At 39.1% G+C, this 18,319-nt stretch overlaps 1 protein-coding gene across 8 annotated transcripts in view; it reads right to left on the bottom strand.

The window, feature by feature from the left end:
- LOC149841558 (MIP18 family protein (DUF59)) overlaps positions 1 to 17,547 on the bottom strand; it is a 101,548-nt gene extending 84,001 nt beyond the window's left edge. For all 8 annotated transcript variants that reach the window (XR_016430720.1, XR_016430719.1, XR_016430721.1 and 5 more), the window contains exons 1-2: positions 17,274 to 17,547; positions 16,990 to 17,096 (exon numbers count right to left, since the gene is read on the bottom strand). Coding sequence is in view for 5 of the 8 variants with exons in the window: in XM_089998531.1 (XP_089854657.1) it covers positions 16,990 to 17,096; positions 17,274 to 17,387 (221 nt within the window). In the remaining 3 variants the exon portion in view is untranslated. The remainder of the gene's footprint in view (positions 1 to 16,989; positions 17,097 to 17,273) is intronic.
- Positions 17,548 to 18,319: the final 772 nt, after the last annotated feature.

Here is an 18,319-nt window from a genome sequence, read left to right as displayed (position 1 = left end):
ATTAAAAAAGTGAGAGAGCTTTTGCTAAAAAGCTTAAGAAATACAAAGGGGTTCACCCCTATTTATAATACAAGGAGACCTTGGAGGGGCTCCATATAGACGTTGGAGCCCCTCCAACGGTCACAATTGTGACCGTTGGAGGGGCCCAACATCTATATGGTGGGCCCCCCAATGGTTAAAAAAAGTAAAAAAGAAAAAGAAAATAAAGAATAAGAAAAAGAAAAAATATAAGAACAAAATTACATACATATTCCAAGGGGAATATGCGTAAAATGGGAAATGATAGTTTTACCCTTATAGGGTATTACAAGAAATATTTATATATAGGATACATTTTAACAGAATTATATGGGAAGATTTGCATAAGGAAGAAGTGTGTCGAGAAGCACCCATGCCTTGGGGTCTAGTTGGGTTCAATACGGGGTGAGTCTGTGTGAGGCATCCGATAAGGCTTGCCATTGTACATAGTTGGGTTGGGGTTATGTATACTTGGGTTTGGGGCCCGGGAGGCTGGATTAACAAAAATTGTATAAGATACATGAGGAGTGAGAGAGTTAGATGGGTCAGATGTCAATGTATGTACGTATAAATATAGGGGTATTTTAGTTTTCTTGTTCATATAGGGGTATTGTGGTCATTGTACATACATTTTTCCGCTTTATTTTTTCTTTTATTTTATTAATGTATATCTTCAATTAGGTTAGGGCTTTTTGGTCATTTGACCATAGAGCCATTGGGATCTCCCCAACGGCTACACTTGGTCTTCCTCTTCTATATAAAGGGGTTGAAACCCCTCCACTTGTATGCTTTTGCTGAGAGCATTTTCTCAATACAATCCTATATTTTTATGTGTGGTGTGTGCCCTTAAGTGACTGAGTTGTGCGGATTTGTGTTCATGTAATTGACCCATAAGTAGTGATTGTGTATGTCCATAGGTGACATTTGAATCTCTATTGTATTTCATTACATGGTATCAAAGCCTTGGTGCTCTATTGATGTTATTGAGGCATTCAAGAAACGCGTGGTAGATCAAGAAGATCGGATAGTCTCAAGAAGCATGCTCATAGCCTCACTTGAAGATTGATGCTCGTGTGAATGATTCTTTGAAGATTCAAACTGTAGGATCTCTGAATTCCACATTAGCAGCAGGGAATATAGTCCTCCGTTTCGCAGGTGCCAATGCCCCAAGAGACCAATACCCCACCGCATTATCCACCGTATTAGATGCAGGAAGAGCTGGTATCATCTTCTCAATGCACACATCTAACCTCTTTTCCCCCTGCTCTCTTATATCAAGTATTCAAGTGGATTATGAGATGGAAACTGAAATCCTTGCCTATATTAAGTCTACAAGGTGGGCATTTATTCCTTTCTAATTAAGTTTCTTTCAAGAAAAACATTGTGTTGGAGACAACAAACAAGGGCAGACCTGACCTAGAAATCCCCAATAGGGGGGTTTGGGTCATAATAATTTGTAGAGCTTTGCCAAACCAAGTACCTTCTACTCTTTCTGGTTCTATATCTTTTTAGTTTTCTCTCTTTTCTCTTCAATGGCCGATGAGGAAGTAGTGACGGTGGTCCCTATTAAATTTGATGGAAAAAACTATAACTTATGGGTTACCGCCATCAAAAGAATCATAATCGGAAAAGGCTTGCGGGAATATGTGAATGGTTCCTCAATGAAACCACAACCTATTCTTACAAAGACTTTTAGTAAAAATGATGAAACTTCTAAAGAAAAGGTCCTTAAAGGAGAAGAGAAAGAAAAAGCTCTCTTGAACTATAAGAAAGCTATGAAAGAATGGAAACTTGGACATTCAAAGGTCATTTCCTTATTTATGAGAAGTATGAGTGAGGACACATGTGATAACATATTAGAATTTGAAAGAGCCGATGAAGTTTGGCTCTTTATTAAACAAACATATACTCAAAGTGATGTCGCATATAGATCGGAGTTGCAAGACAAAATTCTCACTTGCAAGCAAGGAGAAAAGAGTGTAAGAAAGTAACACTATAGGACGGGAACAAATGGCAAAAATGGAACCCATTTGGAAAATCCCAAATAATTCCCAACAAAGGAATAAACAAATTATGAATGAACAATTTCTCTAATTTAATAAGGGCCTATGACCCAAATTTGAACAAATTAGAAGTAATATCCTCCATAGAAAGCAAGAACTTTCACCTATTCATGAAGTTTTGGCCCAAGTTTACATGGAAGAAATGAGGTTAAAATCTCAAACTGAATCCAAGGAGTCCAAGGATAATGTTCTAGCCGTTTCAAGACCGGGAGCTAATTCTCATACCTATAAGCCTCCACATTTCTATAAAAATAATAATTTTGGAAAACCTCGGTATTATGAGGGAAAAGGAGATGAAAAGAAGAAAATTGTTTGTTACAATTGTGGAGAACCGAGATATATAAAACAATTTTGTCCAGAACTTAAAGCTAAAGAGGAAAGGAAAATTCCTTCGGTTGGTACTTCTCAAGTTGATAAGGAAAACTCAAGTAAATCCATAGGGAACATGTCGCCATCTCAATTGATAGAAGCCTTCCAACCTCTCCTCAAAGGTTCCTCTACAACTGGTGCCGCCATCTCCACTTCATCACCCCCTGGTATGACTCCTTGGCTCCTAAATTTTGGTGCTTTATTTCGTATGACCTATAATGGATCCATGCTTACCAATCATAATATTGATTCAAGTAGGAAAAATGTTTCAAATGCAGCTGGAACCTCTCTTGATATTTAAGGAATCAAAAATTTTGAAAAATCTCCAAATTTTTATATTCCAAAAATAAGAATATTCCAAAACTCAATTTAAACTTACTTTCGGTTTCTCAATTCAGCAATCAAAGTTGTAGTATCTCCTTCACTTTTGACCAATGTTTAATATAGAATCTCCAGTCAGAAAAGAAGATTGAGGAAGGCCATAGAGAAGGAGATTTCTACTATATGAATCGGTTAATTATTCAAAAGAAACCTTTCTCTCAATGTACAAAAAATGGATTTGATTTTATGGCATCAAAGACTAGGTCATCCTAGTATAGCTAGAGTATGTATCTCATTTAAGAAGTTTTTGCAATGAAAAATCCAATTTAATGATTGTATACTTGCAAAGATGAAATCCATTCCTTATTAAAAGAGAACCTTTTTAGCTTTGAAACCACTTGAATTAAAACATTCTTATGTTTGGAGTCCGGCCCCAGAGAAATCTAAAGGTGGAAAAGTATATTATGTAATTTTTGTGGATGACTATTCTCGTTATACATTGATCTATTTTCTTAGGCACAAAAATGACAAGCTATCTCCAAGAGCCATCCCTTGTGTATTTCTTGGATATGGTGAGAGTCAAAAGGAATTTCGATGCTATGATCTTGAAAATGATAAATTATATATTTCAACAAATATTGTCTTATTAGAGAAGAAAAGTTTTTTTTATAAAAATGTGCTTAAGAGAGAAGATGAATATATATTTTTAGAGTTGGATTCTAAGAATGATAGTGATTTGATAATAATGAACTTCAAATGCATACTCAGTGTGGTCGTGGTCGACATTAGGACCACTCTCGAATTATTCAATATAAAGGAAGACAAGAGAGCTACCATCCTAATGCTTTAGAAAAATATTTCAACCTAGAAGCCCAAGAAACTAGAAATATTAGGCACTCTGAAAGACATCATAAAGAATCTGATAGATTCATGACATATGAGTTCTTTACACCTCGATACAAAGTCTGTCTAGTAAACATTTTCTCCTACTTTGAACCAGTCTCATGTAATCAAGCTAAAAACTATCCACAATGACAAAATGCTATGTGTGAAGAAATAAGAGCATTAGAAAATTTTGAAGGGAATTGACCAACTTACCAAATAGAAAGAAATTAATAGGTTGTAGATGGGTATTCAAAGTTAAAACTAAGAGTGATGAAACATTGGAAAGACATAAAGCCAAACTAGTAGCCAAAGGGTACTCACAAGAAAATGGGATAGATTATGATGAGATTTCTGTCAGAAATATCCACCTGCAAGGGTTAGAGATGAGGTAAAGAGAGAAGAGAGAGAAGAGAGGTGTTGGCAGCAATAGGGTTTCCCCTCTTTTACTTAATATTTATAAGTGTTGTACATAGTATGACATTACACAAGAAGTAAAAACTAATTACAAACATGCCACCGCCCAAGCATCCCAAGATGGATCCTTGGAATGTGGTGCGGGTCGGATCCATGATCCAAAACTAACAGCCTCCCTCAAGTTGAATATGGTCTTTGATCATGCTCAACTTGCCTTTGAGTGCCCAAAACTGATGAGTGGATAATCCCTTGGTAAAGATGTCAGCAACTTGCACATCTGACCGAACATATGCAGGTTCAATTTCTTTTTCTTCAACCTTTTGCCTAACAAAATGTTGATCGATCTCGATATGCTTCGTGCGACAATGAAGGATGGGGTTAAAGGCAATATTAATAGCACTCTGATTATCGCAAAGAAGCATAGAGGACGAGATTGGTTCTTGTAATTCTTGCAGTAGATGTCTCACCCATGTAACATCGGTTGTTCCTGCTGCCATTGCACAATATTCTGCTTCACTACTAGATCGCGCCACTGCCTTTTGCTTCTTGCTACTCCATGCTACAATATTATTGTCAATAAGAATGCAATATCTCGAAACTGATCTTCGCTCATCAGGATCACCCGCCCAGTCCGCGTCTGTGTAGGTGAATAGTCGATGCCCTGACATATAAGTTGTGTCCTTGGTGTACATCAAGCCATCTCCAATCGTACCCTTTAAATACCGAAGGATCCTTTTTACTCCTTCCATATGTACATCTGTAGGAGCATGCATAAACTGTGAAGCCTGATTGACAGAGTATGTTATGTCAGGCCTAGTGAATGTTAAGTATTGTAACATCCCTACAACTCGATGATACAAAGTAGGATCATGATAAGTAGTGCCTTCTTTTGCACTTAGCTTATGATTTAGAAGGCAAGGTGTGCTAATTGGTTTACAATTCTCCATCCCTGTAGCAAGTAAAATATCAATGGTGTACTTATGTTGGCTCAATGTAATAGTCTCATGTCGACTATCAACTTCCACACCCAAAAAATATCGCAAAGGACCCAAGTCTTTCATCTTGAATTTAGCCATCAGCATAGACTTAACCCAAGATATGTGAACCTCATCACTCCCGGTAATAATGATGTCATCAACATATATAAGCACCCAAACAATAGCTGAATCACTTTTGAATATGAACAATGAATGATCTAGGACACTTTTAGTGAACCCATGATGCAGGATCTCTGTGGAAAAACTCTCAAACCAAGATCGAGAAGCTTGTTTCAAGCCATAAAGAGAGCGTCGAAGTTTACATACCCAATTGGATGAATCATGCATACTATAACCAGGTGGCTGCTCCATGTAAACTTTTTTCTTTAGTTCACCATGCAAAAAGGCATTTTTAACATCAAGTTGACTGAGTGACCATCCATGTTGTAATGCCAATGCAATGATAATCCTGACGGTGCCCAATTTTATGACTGGGCTGAACGTTTCATCGTAGTCCTGCCCATACTACTGTGTGAAACCTCGTGCGACCAGACGAGCTTTATAGCGCTCAACACTGCCATCCGGTTTGTTCTTAATCTTGTACACCCATTTGGACCCTACAGCATTCTTGTTATCTGGCCTTGGTACAATGTCTCATGTATTGCATTCATGCAATGCTTCCATTTCCTCATTCATCGCCTCTACCCAGGCACGGGAATGTACAGCATCATGAAAAGAGGAAGGTTTTGTTTCTTTGGACACTCTGGTTAGAAATGTTTGAAAATCCAAAGAGAAATTGTTATAACTTACCCAGCGATCTATAGGATGTCTAATCCGAGTGGAACGTCGTAGAGAAGTCTCATCATTGACTGGATGGGCTCTACGAGAATAAACAAGACCAAAAAAATGTGAGGATGTTGTTGTAGGAGGAATGTCTTCCATATGTGGTTCCACATCGAAAGCATAGGGTTCATTGTCTGTCAATAAAGATGAATCCTCATAAGGCAACGAGTCATATAAAAGTGAGTCACTGAGCCAAGGATCATAACTGTCCTGTGTATCTGTGGAAGACGAACCCAGAGTGTCAAAATTTTCATCATCAAAAACAACATTTCTAGATACCCGAATTTTGCCTGTATGAGGATCATAACACTTGTATCCCTTATATTCATCTGCATACCCAAGAAACTTGCACTGTACAGCTCTGTCTTGAAACTTATTTCTCAATGAATGATCAATGTGAACATAACATACACAACCAAAAGGATGTAGTTCTTCCTATGATGGATGACAATTATAAAGAACAAAGTAAGGAGAATTATCTTCAAGGATGGTCATGGGCAACCTGTTGATAACATAAACAGCTGTATGGAAAGCCTCGGTCCAAAGAGAGAAGGGAATACCTACAGTGTGCATCATGCTCAAGGTTGTCTCAACAATATGCCTGTGTTTTCTCTCAGCTACTCCATTTTGTTGAGGGGTATGAAGGCAAGAAATGTTACGTGTAATGCCATGCTCCTTCAAATATTTACTAAAATCATGGGATATGTATTCTCCCCCCATCACACTGGAAATATACAACATTGGTATTGAATTGGTTTTGGACTAGTGCATGAAACTGTTTAAACAACTTGAAAACTTCATGTTTGTTTTTCATGAAGTAAATCCAACTAAAACGAGTGTAAGAATCAAGAAAGAGTACATAGTATCGAGATCCAGAAAGAGAGGCAGTGGGCGCAGGACCCCAAACATCTGAGCATATAATCTCAAAAGGTTTTGTTGCTCTTTTATTGATACTATGAAAAGGAAGTACATGACTTTTGCATAAATGACAACTTGGACATTTTGACTCTAAACTGACTGCGGGTATTAGACCTTTAGCAGACAACTTGTCAAGAAAAACTTGACTACAATGACCCAAACGAAGATGCCATAAGTCTGGCTTATTAAGTTTCAAGACTCTAGATGAAGAACTATGATCTGTGGATCGACTCAAAAATGTTGGAAAGGAAGGAGCTGAAGAAGCCACGGCTACGGAAAACGACGTCTTCAAAGGCACATTAGATTCTTCAAAGACGTACATGTTCCCACGCCGTTCACCTTTAGCGAGCGTCTTCTTGGTGTGAAGATCCTTAAGATAAACAGAAGGAGTAAATTCAACGGAAGAATTTGTTTCATCAACTAATTTAGACACAAATAGAATATTCTTTTGAATAGCAGGTGTGAGTAAGACATTTGACAAGGGTAATTGAGATTCAGGCAAAGAAAGGGAGACATTTCCAATGTGAGAGATGGGGTGGTGAGATCCATCTCCTATGACTATAGTGCCATTTCCAGTGTAAGGAGTCAAGTGAGAAAATTTACCTACATCAGAAGTAACATGTGTTGTTGCCCCTGAATCAATATACCATATACCATCATCATTTTGACGCAAGTTCATCTGATTGAAAGTAGTCATAAGGATATTTTGTACGTCCTGTGGAAGAACCTGTCCCTGAGGAGTGTGTGCAAACGTCTGAGTTGCCCTCTGCCCTGGCCTCCCTGTTTTGTTCTGGTTCTAAGGATTGTACCAGCAATTTGCTTTAACATGTCTCCGCTTGTTGCATAGAAAACAAGTAGGAACACGTCCCCCTCGTGGTACACTGCCTGAGCCAAGGCCTCCTCCAGCTGGTGTAGGTAGTAATCCTCCTTTGTTTATAGTTGTTCCATTTGGACGAGGAGGAGTAAATAAGGCTCCTGTTTGAATAGGCGTATGTACCATCATCACAGGATGAGTATCATCTGACGCGTGTTCCTGATTTAAACTGACCTCATATTGCAAAAGCTTAGATTGAAGATCATCAAAACATAGAAGAACTGAGACAACCTGGAGTGTTGTGCAAAACATGCGATATTCAGGTCCAAGGCTACCTAATACCTGTTGTACCATGTCCTTATCTGATACAGGACTTCCAATGGCAGCTAACTGATCTGTAATAACCCTGACATCCCCCATGAACTCTGTAATAGATTGGTTTCCTTTTCGCATGGATTGGAATTGCCACTTGAGTTGCAAAGCCCGAGATTCAGAAACCTGAGAAAAAGAATGAGCTAGTCCATTCCACAACTCTGCAGCAGATTAATCATCAGAAATAGTTTGTAAAACACGATCAGAAAGTGTGCAAGTTATGTAAGCAACTAATGTTTGATCCCGTTGTACCCATATGTCATAAGCAGGATTGGTGGTTCGAAGTTGACTCACCTTCCCATCTTCATCTGTTATTTCTTGCATGATATGTGTAGGTGGGGCGGGTGATCGCCCATCTAGATGCCCATAAAGACCATGACTGCGAATAAAGGGCACAATCTGACGTTTTCAAAGTAAGTAGTTATCATGAGATAACTTGTGGGTCATGAGGTGAGTAAGAAAACTAGGGTTCAACTTGGAATCCATGGATTATATGAAGAATGAGAAGGCAAAACTGTTCTAACAGTGTATTGAAGAGGAGACAGCAATGTTGTGTGCTGAAAATAATATCAGCACACACGTTATTCAGAGAAAGAGGAAAACAGCAATGCTGTTGTGTGCTGAAAATGATACCAGCACACACGTTACACAGGGAAAAAGATACAGCAATGCTGCTGTGTGCTGAAAATGATATCAGCACACACGTTACACAGAGAAAAGGAAGCAGCAATGCTGCTGTGTGCTGAAAAAGATATCAGCACACACGTTACACAGAAAATAGTAACGTGCGAACCAGAAAAAAGTGAAAGAATCAGAAATATTTTGGGGAGAAAACAAAAACTCGGCAGACTGAAACAAGATGTTAAGACGTGCGTACAAGAAATATTGAGAATGAGAAGAACCAAAAAAGAAAAACTGGAATGACGTGAAAGATTTATAAGAAAAAGGAGGAAAGAAGCAAAACTGATTAAGGAAGAAGGGACAGAAATAAACCTACGTTCTTTAGCAGCACGTGTTGGTCTTTAGAGGCCTTCTAGATGATTGATTTCCGCGCATGTGCTTTGATACCATGTCAGAAATATCCACCTGCAAGGGTTAGAGATGAGGTAAAGAGAGAAGAGAGGTGTTGGCGGCAATAGGGTTTTCCCTCTTTTACTTAATATTTATAAGTGTTGTACATAGTATGACATTACACAAGAAGTAAAAACTAATTACAAACATGCCACCGCCCACGCATCCCAAGATGGATCCTTGGAATGTGGTGCGGGTCGGATCCATGATCCAAAACTAACAATTTCTGCTCTTATCGCTAGAATGACTACAATTAGAACACTTATAGTTATGGCTGCTATTAGGAAATGACCTATTTTTCAAATGGATGTCAAAAATATCTTCCTTAATGAAGAATTAAAAGAAGAAGTGTATATGGATCCACCACCAGGTATGATATTCTCAATGGAAAGGTTCTTCATCTTAAAAAGGCCTTGTATGGTCTCAAAAAAGCACTGAAGGGCTGGTATGATCGATTTAGTTCTGTTGTGACTAGTCTTGAATATTTTTCACACATTGTTTTAATTGTTAAGAAATTTGTAGTAGGTATTATAATTTTGCTCATTTATGTTAATGGCATGATCAAAATAGGAGGAGATAAACAGGGAGTAAATCATATTAAGCATATACTCAAACAAAATTTTAAAATGACTAATTTAGGTCTTCTCAGATTTTTTTTGGGGATTGAAGTAGTTTATTCTCCCCGAGGATATTTGTTAACTCAATTTAAATTTACTACTGAGATTATTGACAGGTCTGGACTAACTGACAAGAAGAGAGTGGATACACCCGGAATTATCAACTCAAAGATGAAGATTGATGATGAAACTCCATTGGACGATCTCACTCTATATCGATAGATGATTTGTGCCTTGACATACTTGACTATCACCAGACCAGACATATCCCATGAAGTACACACTGTCTTCTACTTCAGTTCATATGAGTGTTGTTATGGGTATTGTTAGATATTTAAGAAATTCTGTTAACAAAGGATTATTATGTCAAAGAAGAATTTCTGAAGAAGACTATTTCAATGTCACATGTTATATCTGAATATCATCTTGCAAACTTTTTAACTAAAGCCCTTCCTTCTCCTAGGTTTCATTTTTGGTTAGGCAAACTTTCGGTGATCACACCGTAAGTTTAAGGGAGAGTGTCAATGTATGTATACATACATATAGGGGTATTTCAGTCTTTTTATTTATATAGGGGTATTATGGTAATTATATATATATATATATAATTTTCTGTTTTATTTTCTCTTTTATTTTATTATTGTACATCTTCAATTAGATTAGGGCCTTTTGGTCATTTGACCATAGAGTTGTTGTCGTTGGGGAGGTCCCAATGGCTACACTTGGTCTTCTTCTTGTATATAAAGGGGTTGAAACCCCTCTTCTTGTATGCTTTTGCTTAGAACATTTTCTCAATACAATCCTATATTTTTATGTGTATTGTGTGCCCTTAAGTGGTTGATTTGTGTTCATGTAATTGACCCATAAGTGGTCATTGTGATTGTGTATATCCATAAGTGACATTTGAATCTCTTTTGTATTTCATTACATCAAACCCATGGTTGGGTCCATTAAGCTTGTAGAGTTGGGGTCAAGAAGCACTATATAAACCCCATATAATAAGCATTTCTTCTCATGAATGAGAATTTTTACCATTTTGCTTTAGAGGTAGCTTTGCCTCGAAGAAGCATCTTTTCTCCCTCTCCATGCTCACCACGCCTCCATCTCCACCCTCTAATCGTGTGTGACTCTCCTTGGGTTGAGGTTGCCCATTGCCTCACCATGCCACAAACACCGTATATGTCCCCCATCCCCTCTTGCACGCCCATTGCTTGATAGAGACTGCACACAACCTCACTCGCTGTGCATTTGCTCGCCCCACGCACATGCCCATCGCATGCCACACGCACAACCTCGCTTACAGGGTGTGATTTGTGCACCCTCATGTGGCCTTTGTTACCCGTTCGACACCATTTTTGGGCGAACCATAACATTTTGATATTAGAGACAACGTATCCTAGGAGCCATGGCCAACATTATCCACCACGTGTTCGTGGACTTGTTACATGAGGCATAATCATGATGGAGTGTGATGCTTCGGAAGATGATGCAGACCAAGGTGGACGCTGAAATGGAGGAGATTAATGCCAACATTTCTGCAATCGAGATGCTCTATGCCTTTATTAGGGCACTTCGCAGCAAGGAGAATGATCCACTGGTGAATGCATGCTTAGAGGCCATCAATGTAGCTGCCAAGACGCTTCATTGGACACTTATGAGTGTCCCCATCATGGAGCTAGAGTCATCCCTGCAATTGCTCCAACAGAACAACGACAAATTGGTTGTCGAATTTGCAAATTACGAATAAACAATGGCTGCCCACCAATCGTTTGAGGAAATGCTTACACAGGGCAAGAAGGATGTCACTTCTCAATTGGTTGTAAATAAAGAAATGCTTTATTGATGAAGTAACAATCAAAATCTCCTCCTTCTTCTTCTTCTTTTGCGCCTCAAGGAGCGTTTTTGATAACACTGCTTGAAGGTAAACCAAGGGAAGAGCAAAACGAAGGAACTAATGGGGAGCTTATGGATCTTCAATGGAGGCCTAAGGTGTTTGGAAACGTTCCCCTACTGTTTGAGGAATTACCACTGCATGCAACTTCTGTTCTGGTGGGAGCTACTGAACTTGCCCACCATTTGTTTGATGAAATGTTGTGGATAGTTAGGACACCCAGAAATCAATATGGTTGATTATAGGGAATAGGAGTGTGCATCCATGGGACAGATGGGATGGCACAGGACCAACATTGTCTGGGCTATTTAGATCCCGCCCTCCAACTGTTTGATGAAATGCAAGACAAACCAAGTAACAGCCATAACCTGCCAAGTGCTTTGCAAGAACACGATGTATTATGGTTGTCCAAATATAGAAAAAACAGTTTTCGGATATGCCAATTCAAAACGGGATGGGCCAAAGATTGTCGAGACACAAGTAGTTTAGATTTATTTTTTAGTTGGGAACCACACTTGCTGATCACCGAAACACATCAACAACTAGGGGACACATTTCCAGTTCCCTAGAACTACATGCATGAAAATTCTGAAGGAACATCTATGAGAAAATTACAACAAACAGAAGTTGAACACACTATAGATAAAGCAATTGCTGCAGAGGTTTCGATTGCGGGCGCTTTTGACAAGTTCACAAAAAGGCCCGAGTCACATCTGAATGGTATGGTCCTCGCGTTGAATTGGGGCTTGGTAAATAATTTGGGAATGCACAAGGACACCCCTATTCCAATCTTATTTTCCTTGTCTCCTAAGCATGCACATTGTGCACAGTCCCCCCCTTCTCGACCTACATGCACAAGTTCCGTGAAAGCAGTCTCCGAGCAACGCGCACCCCGACTCCTTCAATTCACCCTTGTGCTCAAGATGATTTTGCATTTCAACGTGTATCAATTCAATAGAGATTTGATATCAGTTATTTCTCATTTTATGCAGTTATTTCCCACATTTTACATTTATTTTCAGTTTTCTTAGATAATTTTAGTAATTAGTAGACAATATGTGGTTGAGTTGATTTTCCTCTGTAAATCCAATGAGGGATTTACATCAGTTGGTATCAGAGTTTGGGTTCGCTCTCCTCGTTTATCACCATAAAGTGAAGCTCGAGAGGGGATTCCAGCAAGGAAAAGCGGTGGTTCTCCTCGATTGTTCGATCGAACAATTTGAGGGAACAATCCCGTCAGATTCAATATTCATCAAAGGTTTCAACCCAAGGAGCTCGTCTTGATTGAGATATATTTTACGGCTACCCAGAAGAACTCTCGTGTGAACGGCGTCCTTGGCCACCGAACAACACCACCACATGGTCGTCAGATGTGTTGCTTCACCAACCCTTTGCGACCACCTGCCAGTATCACACAAAACTTTACTCTGTGTCAGTGCAGCAACATCGAACAACTCTTGGGATTGTGACAGCCACCACGGAAGCACCATGAATCACCGAAATCGGAACACACAACAGTAGGAGTGATCCTCCTGACTATTGAATAGTGCATATTTAGTAATATGGAAATGTACCATATGTATCTTTAGTGGTGTGCTACCCTATGTTTTATGTATATAAGATTATTTATAAGGGCATTTTTGTATTTTATCAGTTGGTTAGTCAACAATTTTTGTCTTTTTGTGTAACCATGAGGGGTCGATCCCTATAAAAGTGTATTCATTTTTCATTATTGGTTAATGAAATTTTGAGTATTTTCTCCATTCTCTCTTCCTTCTCATTGAAGTTTCCCTAATCCTTTCTCTTGTGATACTAATCACTGCATCGGCTTGGCACCTTCATATCCACCTGTATGTCTAGTGATTGCCATAATTGTATCCCCAAATGGATACAACGCAAGAGACTTCATCTTAGTCTCCACGGAAATAAGCTCAGCAAGATCCTATGTAACAGATTGCAAGGTCTTGTGAAGCATAGCACTTCTCACCCCGCCAAACTGTAAATGAAGTACCATAAGAAACTCAAGTAAACAGTCTCTCTATATTGGTTAAGTATATCCATACAAGTTCTATAGTTCCTACATTTTCACACTTTAGACAACATATTTTTTATGGTCTTCAGTAAGAGCAAGAGCATCCCACACCTACTGTATCTCAGAGTAGAATCCTTGGATAGATTTGTTCCCCTGCCCCTTTGCTTTTAGTTCTTGCATCAACTGGAATCGTCTTGTCCAGTTTTCCTGCTTATAAACCTGCTTCAAGTATCCCTACACTTACTTAGCCTCCTGCAACTTAGAAATATTCACAGTGATCCTTTGCTCTACGAATCCTAGAATCCATGCTTTGATTTTCGCATTACTCATCGTTCATTTTCCCATCAACTTCTCATAGTCTACATCTGTAGCCTTGGGCTCGCTAATGGTCCCATCCAGATAACCACCAAGCCCCTTGCTTTCCATAACTGCAATCATACAATCTGAGCAATACCTATAATCCGTTCCATTCAACTTCACAAGGATGATTTGCACCATCTCCCCTTTCTCCACACTCACTCGAACCCTCAACCACAATTTACAACTGCACAAGAACACCAAACAAGGTAACACCACCACCAAAATATGCCGCACACAGCAAAACAATGAATACTACCAAGATTACTCCACAAAGTAAGAGCATGCAAGAACTAGCCCCAACACACCCCAAATCCACCAAAAAAAATCAGCTAAATGGCATGATTCTGGTACTCAAACAGTTCAGCATGTGACTCATTATGGTAGCCAAACACCAAAGGAACACAGCAATCTCAGTTACTGTCACATATAACACCCAAAATCTTCCAAAAAACCCAATTAAAACACCAATCTACCAGCCAAAATTAATATCAGCAAACTCCTGAACCAAAAACGATCAAACCACAACCAAGCCCAACCTAAAACAGCCACCGATATGCTCAACAATGGCGAGAAACTCAAAAGGGGCCACTGCCATAACAGAAAACACTCTTATGGGAGTCAACCTCCCTAGCCTCACTATAGGACAAAAAACTTTGGCTTTAAACCCTACAGCTATATCTATTTTACAAGAATACCCCTAAGAAAATGATATGGACATATAGAGGGGTAGCACCCAAAATGTAAAACTCATATTACACATTATATACATCAACAAGTTTGTCAATTTGCTCTTTTGTAACACCTTGGTGATTGATTTCTTAATAATAAAATCATCTTAGACTCCCTCTGTTGGTGCAAACATGTTGTCCAACCACATAAAATTTTGTATTGAGTGTGCTTGTTTTGTGATGTTGTGCTCCTTAATTGAGGTACGATCAGTTCTAAACCTAGTACGATCAAAGATTTGGGCCCTAAAACCACAACAGACTGATCCACTCGACTTGATTTAGATAAATGACAAAGGTGCTTTAATGTTCTAGAACCACTTAATTTTTGAATAATTAGGTTTAGACATTACTTTGGTGATCTTTAATCTTTCAGAAAGTAAGTTCTTCTTAAAAGGAGAAGGCTCAAAATCTTCCTTTTGCAAAGAAGAATTCATTTGATGCACATAAAACAAGATAAGAAATCCTTGGACCACAACCCTGCCCTGTTTTAGAGTATGTAGATTTTCTCAAAGAACTTTGTGGCTACAATAGCAAGTTTTAGCAATATGTATAGGTGGGATGACCAATCATGAAAAAGAATGTTTTTTCGACATTCTAATTTTTTAACTAGTGGATGTCTAAACTCCAAGAATATTATATGCTATTTAACATAACAGGATTACTAATCATTAGAAAATAAAAGAATCGAAGGTGAATTTTGAGGCTTGACCAAATTGTGAAACATAAGCACATTGTGGCAATATATAGTTGGATATCAGATTATCAAAGCATGCAGAAGAGAGTTTCTTCTTCAACCTCCTTCCTTCAACTTTTGAGAGTCTAATTTCTGACATGTCAATCTACAACAACATTGGAAGAGTACAGATGCCCCATGTACAAAAATTTAAGTTGTACATAGTTGACATTAACAAGTGATGTCCAAGTAACAAATTCATAACTAAAGGGTTAACGGGATAAGAGTCACGATAATTAGATGTCATTTTCTTTCATCCTAAAGAAAGATCATAGGCATGTGCTGGCATGATGTAACCAGTATTGATAAGACACAAGAAGTAAAGAATTCTTTATCGAGTGATAGTAGCTTGATAAGAAAGGCATGGTATGGCGGATAAGAAACTTGTCTTATTAAAGAGGAATCCTCAGGTAGAGGAATGTAAGAAGTCGGGAGAGTCTAGGATGCAATCTTCAATATGCATATCCTCATGATGGAAAGACTACAATAGGAAATGATTGGCCAAACACAAAAAACTGGATCGACGTTTTATATCAGTTGGAATCTGCAAGAAATCATCACTACATGAACATTGAGGCATAGAAATTTCACAACACAACAGGGGATGTAAAATGCTTAGAAAGAAGAAAGGAATTCACACTCGGATTAAAACTATCGGTAACAGCAGATTCTTATCAAAAAATAGGCCGACTCAATTACCAAAAGAAACAACGGCTGTTGGGAACTACAAGCCAAAATAACGCCTTCCTCTCTAGCGAGGAACCATAAAGGACACAAGCAAGACCCATCCATATATCAGGTCACGCCCGAGTAGCATCTATATTGCCGATAACGGCATCAGGAACATACGACCATAGAGAGAGGATCACGTCAGACGGTAACACCATCAGAGGCGCCTTGGATGTCGATCATCTTAAAAACTAACGACACCCATCAAAACAATGAAAAAACTCATTGTGAGCGGTTCATTTTAAACCATTCGGATGCCGTCCATCCGAAACACGGACATCAGAAAAAAGAGTGCGGCCCATCCAAGTGATGGGCATCCAGAGATGCTCTGAAAAAAAAATACCGTCAGAGCACACTCTGACCTGATCCCATCTCCCAACCATATATAATACAAAAGCAAACAATCATCAGATTTGTACAGCATTATCAGGTCTATAACTGCCATATTTCTTGCGTAGGTGTTACCTAATGGCCTAAAAACTAAAATTCTTGTGGAGGATCGGGAAAGCGAGTGACTCTCATTGGCAGAGGGCAAGAGGAAGCCATATCACAATTCCCAACACCATTAACTGGATCAAACTAAAACATACTTCAACAATAACACAGGTGTTGGAGCAAAGAGATGGAAAGGATTGGTAAGTCAGCAATCCCTCATCTTGATCAACTAGTTTCCGCAGTAACAGGATTAAAGCAAAGAAGGGTGAAGTCGCCCCTGAAAGGAATGCTAAAAATGGAAGCTTAAATTCATAACAAGCATTTTTCTGGCGTTTGCGATTTATTACAAGGTGCTGCTGATTGCAGGAGGAAAGAGGGCGCTAGCTGGGACACACTTACCGAATCCGACCGAGCTTCTCATCAACAGAGATGGATTCTTCAGATAGAACACTGAGTTGCTCCAAGGAGTAAGGATGCTCAGGGTCTCTGATATCTCTCACAAAATCTGAGGTCTTCAGTCAAAGAGAAAACAACAGAAACATGAACAACAACAACAGAAACAACAGAACTAATTTCCCCAAATCTTCCCTATTGCAGAATCATTACAAGGTGGAAGCAGCACCCACAGTAATAGTAGTAGTGGGAAAAGAAGGAAAATTGGAGGAAGAAGAAGAAAGGATATCATAGACGTCGAGGGCAACGACAACATCATCGTCGTTGTGAACGTCCTCTGCTCGAGCGACTCTTTCCTTCTTGGCGTGCACCACAGGGTTGGCATTGATAAGGCCCAGAGTCATCGTCCCCTCTACTCGATCGATCCTATATTCCCCCACTGGCCACTGCACCTGCTGTCTTCGCCACCTGTGGGCAGAGTCGTCGCCGTCAGTGTGTGTGTGTGGGGTGGAGCGACTGATGTCTCCGGACGCCGATGGGGTTGGGAAATTTTGGAGGGGGATCCGTGGCAGTACGCGAATGGGCAGGAGCCGGAAAAACACGTGCCACCAAGCCCATCTTCTTACATTGGGAAGACTTTTTTTTCTCTAACTATAAACTTAGGGTACGTTCGGGTGCCTCAACTTTCTGACTCCAAATCGTTGTGTAGAATGATTCGAAATCACATGATATGACATTTCAGGCTTTTAGAATAGCTTTCTCAGATTTTCTTGAGAAAGTGTTTACGTGGAGAATGAACAAAACGTTCTCTTAGGGTATGATTGATGGCTCATCCCCTGCGTCCCACGGGACGAAAAAGATGTTGAAAACATGATTTTTAACAAACATTAGATGCGGGTTCTATGCATTCGCAGTGTTCATTAATGTGTAATTTTTTATTCACCTCCCTCCGAATACAAAAAGAACAAGAATGAAGGAAACTACTAAAAACATAAAAAAAACATTAACGAGCACACTGTGCAGCCTAGACTCCCAAAAGAACCAAACAACCTAACACCCACAAATTCTTCATTTAAATACTACCGACAAGTCATGGCCCTTGCAAGCTCCAACAATGTGCCTAAGGACATAAAGCATTCACATACACATTTGTATAACCTTGCTCAAGGGCTCACAGCCTATTTTTATTTACTTGCTTGGAATACACCGGATAACCAATGTAACGCCTCGAATTTTTAAAACAATACTTGGTCAAAAATCCATGGATTTTTTTTAGCAAAATTTAGAAAAGGTTTTTAACAACAGAAATAAACGATAACAAAATGTTGGGGCTTGA

The sequence above is a fragment of the Nuphar pumila genome, chromosome 3, assembly GCF_984573655.1.
Source record: "Nuphar pumila chromosome 3, dmNupPumi1.hap1.1, whole genome shotgun sequence".
Taxonomy (NCBI): Eukaryota; Viridiplantae; Streptophyta; class Magnoliopsida; order Nymphaeales; family Nymphaeaceae; genus Nuphar; species Nuphar pumila.
The sequence above is the reverse complement of the archived record's forward strand: the minus strand, read 5'-3'. Positions and strand labels throughout refer to the sequence as shown.